Below are 8554 nucleotides of genomic sequence, written 5' to 3' on the forward strand. Positions count from 1 at the left end.
GAAATAACCATGGCAAAATATTTACTAAACAAAACCCTGACATTCTGCCAGGACCAATATTTATGGTGATTATTAACAAATCTGGGCAACAGAATGTAATAAGGAAGCTTCTAGAATTGCTCTATTTGTAAAAAGAGGAGGGGGGGAAAAAGGAAGTTAATTTTCTTTTGTACAGCATCAATTTTTTATTATTAGAAACATCTTCAGAGTACTTAGGAACACCTCAGAGAGTAATGAACCTGACAGGTCACAAAATTATTTTTTTTAAAAAATGTTCCATTAATGAAGACATTTGGGCTCATATGTTTCTCTTGCCATTTCTGATGCATAAAAAAGCTTAGAAACATTTTCAGAGCTAAGCCAGGGACAGTCTCATTTAATTTGCTTTAGAACTCCAACTTACTCATAATAGAGGTGTTAGAATACTTCAGGACTCAGTGAAACAATGATACCAAACCAGCAAAAAAGATGAACAGAGAACAAATGCAAGACAAATGTAGGGAGACCACTGAGATACTAGCATTGGTATGACTTTTGTTAACCTTAATGATGAAAAAAACAGACCACAAAGCATGTGCTCCACCCAAGCATTTCAGTTTCCTTCATTTGCAGCTGAGATGAGTTTACAGAAAACATCATATATTTTCCCCAAATCCTTACAATAAGACTTAAACTTCATGTATATATACACACAGAGATATCTAAATATAAAAAAACCAATGCTGCTCTCTTTTCCTTCCCTAAGAGAAAAACTATCAAACCCTTCAAGCCCTTCCCAGGAGCAACTGAAAACCACAAATTAGACTAAGCCAAGAACTCTTTTTCAAATCTCTGCATGCAATGGTGCCATGAGCTCTCCAGCCATGAACCAATTCCCACTCTAGAATGCTCACTCCATTTGAGTAACCCTGCTAGAAACCTATTTTGTGCATTATTTTATGTCAGGGTTTTTTGCCCAATTTGTCTCCAGATCCTGAGATAAAGGTTTGCAAAAGGAACCAGTCATTCTGAGTACTCAAGTCCAGACAACTTAAGCCTGCCCAAGCATCAGAAACAGCTGAGCCTTGGAAAAAAATGGGGACTTTTGACAGTGTTTCAAGTCAGATACCCCAAATCACAGGTCATTGCTGAAAACTTTGGCCTTCGTTACCTTTCCTCTGAATACAAGAGTATTAAACACAAGGCCACCGGGTTAGCTCAAAGAGTGACAGAGGAGGCCAGGATTCAAACCATCCCTCTCATGTGGTTGACCACAGCATTAACTACATGACAAGCAGGCATGCCTGGAAAAGCAGAGATCAATTAGGGGTCTCTTGCAGGGTTAGGCTGGACATGAATGGCTTGATCCCAACAGTTTTATTTAGATGAAGGCTGCCAAGTTGGGCCATATTTACTATCCCAAACTCTGAAACTTTAAAGAAAATTTATTCTGTCCAGCTCAAAAGAAACAGGAGTGCTCCCCTCCTCTGCTTCTCACTTCAGCCCCTCTGAAGCTGAGGGGCACATCACTAGATCCCCAGACATATTGGGATGAAAGCCAGCTCGGGAAAGCCCAGCTCTAAACAAAGTGAAACAAGGAAGTTGCCTTCACAGAGAAGCACCTACCAATCCCACCACTGGAGTCCCGATGGGGACAGAAAGAGGCACTGTCCCTTAAGGAATGGCCAGGGAGCTTCTAAGCATGCCTGGTCTCCATTTGGGAGCAACCACAGCCAGAAGGGAAATGGCTGTGGGCTGCAGCGGAACAAGGGGAGATTTCCTGAAGCCCACTGCAGAGTAAATACTCAGAGCAACCAAAGATGAGAGAACAAGGGACCCTCCAGTCCTGAGGGCTGTGCAACCAGATTTAAAAATAAAACCTACAAACGGAGAGAACCGGCTTGCCTGGGACCTCGAAAGAGCCAGCATCCACCAGAGAGAGGGAGCAAGCAGCAAACCACCAGCCCAAGGCAGCCAGGAAACGCTGCAGCAGGAGCCAGACCCACAGCTCAGCCACATGAGAACAGGTCGGCTTAGGATGGATGAAGCTGGATGGGGAGTTAAATTTAGACAGGTAAACATGCCGAGGGGAAGAGATGGGGTTCACACAACTCTCAGCATCTCCTGCTGCCAGGCCCTGGGGAGGACCCCCAGAAAAACTGCTGGTGGGCTGCAGCAGCAGGCTGGGGCACCCTTGGGGTGAGTAGGTGGGGGAGTGACCAATTGCATGGACATTTTGTCCCCACTGTTTGCTCCAGGCAGTGTTCCTGGGAAGTAGGGAAGATATTGAGAGAAGTGTGGAGGGCACTGCAGCCTGACAAGAGCCGTAGCCCCACCAGCTAGGTACAGGGAACATCCAAAGGAAAGGTACCAGCAAAAATCCAGCCAGCAACATGGGGGCCACAGCATCAGTACAGCCATTTGGGTGTCAGAACCCTGCTGAGCTCCATTTGCTGAGGGAGTAGGGAGTAGAAGAGGGCTGGCAATTGCTTGTGACAATGTAAAAACAAGGCATTAAAGCCTCGCAAACTCAGCCAAATTCAAGCTTGTCTTACAGGCCCTGGGGACTGGAGGGGACACACAGCACTCCTTTCCCTGCAGCCCCTTTGCAATCCATCAGACCTTGCTGCCCATTTCCCAGCTCCCAAGGCCAAGTGGCAGCTCCCCAGATACAGACAGCTTGCCATCAACACCAGGCTCCCCTTGCAAAAGCGCTTTTGCAGAGAGCAGCCGCGCAATTAGGAGGCACACCAGAGCCATCCCTACTTTGTGGAAACAGCTGTGCTGAAAAGTGACAATCTGCTTCCAGTGACCCTGCTGCTCTGCCTCACGCAGAGCTGGGGAAGGTTTGCGTAAGCTTTACCAAGGCCTAAGCCAAAGCCTGGATGGAAGGCAACGACGGATTGTGGGGTCTGGTGTTGTCTGTAATTCTGTCCATACAGTCTCAGCCAGTTATCTCTGCAGCAAGCCCAAGAACTCACGCTCCAGTAAACAGAATTTTCCAAAAAGACATTCACTCTTTATTTTAAGATTTTAGGACTTGGAGAAGCTAACACTGCCTTTAGTCGTTTGTTCCGCTGGTTAAATCACCCCGCTGTTAAAAACATTGCCTGTTTCTACTGTGAATGTACAGAGCTTAAATGCCCAGCCACATGCTTTAAGTTCTCCTTTGGAATTAAAAAGCTGTCCAAGCTCCAGCTTATCTCAGTGCTGCTGAAAGTGCTCAGGTATCACACCATGCTACCTCTTATTCTTCTTTCTGAAATGCTACCTACGTCCACATTCCTTAAATCTCCCATTAGTAAAGAATTTTTTTTTCCAGCTGAGGAAAAATTCCCACGACTCTTCTTTGCACTGCCTTCAGCTTTAATGAAGTCTGTATGCCTTTTTTCCAGTAAGTGAAGGTCCCTTTCTCTGCAAGAAATGGAAGTAAATCACAGACTGCTCTGTCTTACATGACAACATGCCTTGGCTATCCACAACTTGATTTTAACAGTATTGTGTTTAAAAGTCTCTCTGAAATGCTTATTGTGTGCGTCCAATTAATTTGGAAATGAAAGTTTTCACTCCAACTTTTATCAGTCATTAGAAATACAGATCTTATGAATAGAAACAATTTATTTTCATTTAAATGAACAATCATGCAGTTTTCAGAAAAGAAATGGTTTTCCTGTGTGCCTTGAAACCCAAGCCCAATGACTTCAGGACAAAAGACTCAAGATTTGAAGCAGTCCAGAAATAGAGAGGCCAACTGGGTTAGAGAAAGGAACAAATAACATTAAATGTGACTGGACTGATTTATTTGTTGGTTTTTTTTTTTTTAATTTCTCAATATTTGATGTCTTCCTAAAAGTCCAAGCTCCTGGAACTTCATTATATATGAACATACATTTTTCTTTAAAAGTGTGTTTCTGGTCTTTGTAGAAAAAGTCTGGAAAATAGAATTAGGACATACCTTACTACAAAAAAAAAAAAAAAAAAAAAGAAAAAAGATGAACCCCCAACTTACTAGATCCAGCTCTTTCAAAACTTCATTTTTTTTATTCAACTGATGTAATGCATTCTGGCAGAGGGGCTGAGAGAAGACTTTGCAGAGCTGGGACCCTGCAGCCACGATTTCCGCTTCAGCTTTCCCTGAAGAGAGGTTTAACACATGGAAGGACATTTTCATTGTGTGTGCTCTAGAGACTGGGGAAAGGACTTAGGGTCTGCTTACAGCTACTGAGGAAAGGTGTGCTAATAGTGAAGGCACAGAAAGACCTAGGGAGGGACTCCCTTCCAAAAAGGAGCAATCTCTCACGGACACTCCTGGACACAGAAATGCAAGTGAGTGACAAAACCTGGGAGCAGAGGAAACCCATGGCTGGAACAAAGCCAGCCTTCCCAGCTCTGCCTCCAGGCCTGCACTGGCAGCTCAGTCTTATGCTTTTCCCTTCATATGCTTGGATAATTTCTTTAAAGAAGAAGAAAAATGAGCAAAAAACCCAAAAAGTACTTGGTCTAGCTTTACTGATACACCTTGTAATTTAGCCCATAGGTTGGATGCTTAAGGTTAAAAAATGCCACTCAAATTTCTGCCTTTATGTTGCATAAGCCCAGGTGTTCTCCATAGGATGCTGGTTTAAGAGGAATCTGTCTCCTGGCCACGTCTTTCTCTTTTTGAAAGAAGAGCATGTACTGAAATCCATTCCCCTTCTAAAACAGAATCTGTGCCTGTGATACAAGTCAGGGAGCCACAGGTTAGACCTGCCACCACCAGAAAAAGCAGTCACTTCAGCTCATGTGTCTATTCCCAGCAGCAAATGTGGGAAGGAAGGGCAAGGACAGGCTTCCACCTGAGTGTTGGTGTCCCCCTGCAGACCTCCTACCTGGTAGGGAAGACATTAGAGATACACATTTAGCAGACAAGCTCCAAAGAGACAGATGGACAAAGATGAGCGGAAAGGAAGGAGATAAACTTACGTGTCCACTGCATGCGTGCGCCTGAGGTTTTGCAGGCACAAAAGCCCAAATAAAGGGCAACAGGAAAGAGTCCTTGATGTGTAGGCAGACAAGTGGGCACCAGTGGAGAAGACAGTTTGTGTGTGCAGGTGAAGTGTGGAAGAGCAAATTATATGGGAAACATGCCGGTGCGAAAACGATGTACACACACTCGAGTTTTTGGCAGTGAAGAAAATGAAACAAGTACATAAATGCTGGTACATGTGTGGGAAACAGCTCTGTCAGGGGAAAAAAACAAAACAAAACAAAACAAAACAAACAAACAAACAAACAAAAAAACAAACCCCAAACAAACCTAGAGCTGAACAGGTGAGTTATGTGGGTGCAGGCAGCAGAGCAAGTGTGAGGAATAACACACTGGAGAGTGGAGGCAGGAAAAGCACTCAGAGGCAGAGAAAAGTTGCATAGGGAGACCAGCAGGGATGCTTATCTAGTGGCAGAGGAAAAGCATGAAACATACAGGGCAACAAAGTGCACCGCAGCATACAAAAATAGGTTTGGGGAAGTTGTTTTACCCATACCGCTAAGGGAAGTATTGCACCATAATTCCCAGAAAAACAAAACAAAACAAAGCAGGTTTTATAAAACAGCATGCTAGTTATGGACATAAACGGGATGCTCGGGCCCTCGTACCGTGAGACCACGCACTTTGCTGCTACTCTGCATTTCCACTCATACGAGCACCCTCTCCCATGCCATGCCGTGGTCTGTGACTGTGTATGTGCTGCCACACCACGGGCACGTGAGTGAGAAGGACACTGTGGGCCAGGGATTTGGGCGCTTCTGGGAACACCACTGTGGTCGCGCTCAGGAAAAGGGAGCAATATCTCTCTGCTCTGAATAACATTCACCTTACCGGAGTAACATCTGTTTTACCTAACTCATGGCTGTCATGTACAAGGAAAATCTATTTTACCAGCTCAGCGCCTGCCACCCCAGAGAAACATCCCTCAAATCCCTGAAATGTCCCTCAGGCCCCCGCGGAGTCTCTTCTGCCACGGCAGTAACACTGGCAAGACCACCTTGAGGCCACTCCTCAAACTGGCCCTAGCCCCGTGCTCCGGTCGCCCCTCCTCTACTCCGTGTTGTGCCGTGGGGGGCTCACCCTGGGGCTGCTGTCGGGCGGCAGCTGCAGTTCAAGCACTCCCCACAGCCACGGCCCCCGACGGCTCCTTCCCGCAGCCGGGGCCGCCCAACGCGGGGCTCCGCGCAGCCTGAACCGCCCCGTCCCCACGGCCTCCCGCAACCCAAACCTTGCCCCGACCGGCGGCCGTAACGGGCCGGGGCGCCCACGGGCTGCGCTGCCGGAGGTCGGCGGCAAAAGGCGACCGTGACTCCCGGACTGAGAGAAACCAGCGAACCCCCGGCAATCCCCGTGTCGCCTCCCGCCCCTTCGGGGGCCGCCCGTGGAGGCGTCCGGAGACCGCGATGGGCCCGGGCAGCCGGGTCGCCCGGCACGGCGAAACGCCTCCAGCCCCCCGGCCTCCTCCCCCCGCCGCCGCCGCTGCCGCCCTCCCCTCCGCCGCGGGCCGGGGCCGCCTCCTACCTGCATCTCCCGGGCGCCGCGTCCCTGGGCACCGGCGACGGCAGGTGAGGGGGAGTCCTTGGCGGGCACGGGGCTCAGCAACCCCCGCCGGGGCGTCGCGGCGGCCGGAGACCGCGAGGGGACGCACCTGCCCCGGGGGCCGCGGCCCCGTCGCCGCGTCGGGCCGAGCCCCCCGCCGGCAGCGAGAAGGGAGCAGGGGGAGACGGCCGACGCTGCCCTCCCTGTCGCCGCGGCGGCGCTGGGCTCCTTGAACGGCGGCACCGAAGGCGACTCCCGATCGAAGTTGGCGGCTGTGGCGAGTGCCGGGCCCGGGAGGTGCCGGCGGATCCCGGGGGCTCCGGCCGCCTCCGCCCCGCCTCCCCCCGCCCTGCGCCCGCCCCCCGCGCCCTGCGCCCGCCCCGCCGCGGGCACCGCCGCCGCCGGGATGGGGCTCGCTGGAGGGGGCGAGACGGCGCGGGGCGGGCTGGGGGCAAAGTGCCGGCCCGCTGCCGTCGGGGGAGAGAGGCGGGCTGGCGGGTGAGGAGGGCGATGGGCGATGGGCGATGGGGGAGGTGGGGAGCGCCACGGCCCTGTGCGGCAGAGGAGGCGGGAAGAGACCGCGGGCAGCTCCGCGCCTCTGCGGGGTGGCCGCGGGGACCAGGCGGCTTCCCTTGCAGCCCTCCGGTTCCTGCCGGCCCTCCCTAGTCCCGGCAGCGCAGCCCCCGCTGGGGCTCTCGGTCACTCGTGGGTCGGTCCCAGCGCACCCCTGCAAGGTTTCTGCTTGTGAGTGCTCACAGGCAACCGGCTTATGTGGCTCGGGTAGCCAACGTGCTGGAAGCCAAAATCGCTCCATCATGGGGTTTCTGTCTCCAGCCAGTGAAGAATTTTTGACCTAGTGACCTGCTGCTTCATCCCAGTGGGGACTTTTGGCATCTGTCTCCCAGCGCGGGCAAGGGTGGGTTGGAGGGAAAGTGTGAATGAGGCAAAGCCTGTTTCGAGACTCAGTTTAAAAAGGGCTGGCAAAGTTTGGCAGAGGAGGCAGCGCACAGCTTGCATGGAGCTCTTGATGGGGCTGGCTCTCAACAGGCACATACATCTCTTGCCTGCAACACCAGGAATCACACCAGGGACTCTCCCCCGCCTCTCCTCCCATAAAACTTCGCAGATTCACGGCCAGATCCTGTTCTCACTTTTCCTGGCAGAAGCAGGGAGTAGCTGCACAGGCATTAGCAGGATCACAGCAAATTTGTGCTGGTGTAACCGAAAGCGGTGCCGAGCCCTCTGGATCCTTGGGCATCACAGTGCACAGAGGCAGGATTTACAATGCCCGGCCCCCAAGCTTGGTGGCAGCTCTGCAGCAGCCGAGGAAGGCAGGATTTACACTTGTTCTGTCAGGATCCCCATCTCCGGGCCCCTACAGCATCAGTCATCCAAAAGCTCCATACAACGAGCTGCAGAGCCTCATCTGCAGTACAAGGAGCACTTTGCTGCTCCTACACACGCACAGCCCCATGGGGGTAAGTATCCAAAGTGACTCACAGCAAGGAGGTATTTGCCCCCACAAAATTATTCAGATTTGGACCAGGTTGGGAGCTGGTGCAGCTCCAGGCATGCACCCCTGTACGACTGCCTGGATCCAAACCTGAGGATCTGTTTATGTTCAGAGTGGAGATGCTCACGTGAGCATTTTTAGAGGAGCAGGTAAATGTTTGAATACAGGCTACAGAGTACAAATAATTGAAGGCTCTGAGTGTCTTAATTTATGACCAACTGTTCCAGTGTTTCCCATCGCTGTAGTCATTAGTGATACTTACTTTTAATGGGCACAGAGGATAGAGGAGGTACAGCTGGAAGTAAATAGTAACCCAGTGTTTGTGGAAGGAAATAAGGAGCCATTGTCCTCAGCACTATGTAACTAGAAAGATAATGGTTGGCACAGCAAATACCAACTAATTAGAGGGCAAAGGCAGTCTTGAAATTGCAGCTGGCTGCAGGAAATTTTAGGTGCCAGCTCTTTCACTTCAAGGTAAAGCTGATTTACCATGAGGG

The 8554-nt window shown here is 50.7% G+C and overlaps 1 protein-coding gene across 1 annotated transcript in view; it reads right to left on the reverse strand.

The window, feature by feature from the left end:
* The window catches only part of WNT5B (Wnt family member 5B), a 73690-nt gene extending 66807 nt beyond the window's left edge, over positions 1-6883 (reverse strand). The window contains exon 1 of the mRNA XM_071768154.1: positions 6527-6883. Within this exon, the coding sequence (XP_071624255.1) occupies positions 6527-6532 (6 nt within the window). The 5' untranslated portion in view covers positions 6533-6883. The remainder of the gene's footprint in view (positions 1-6526) is intronic.
* Between the last annotated feature and the right edge of the window lie 1671 nt (positions 6884-8554).

The sequence above is a fragment of the Heliangelus exortis genome, chromosome 1, assembly GCF_036169615.1.
Source record: "Heliangelus exortis chromosome 1, bHelExo1.hap1, whole genome shotgun sequence".
Lineage (NCBI taxonomy): Eukaryota > Metazoa > Chordata > Aves > Apodiformes > Trochilidae > Heliangelus > Heliangelus exortis.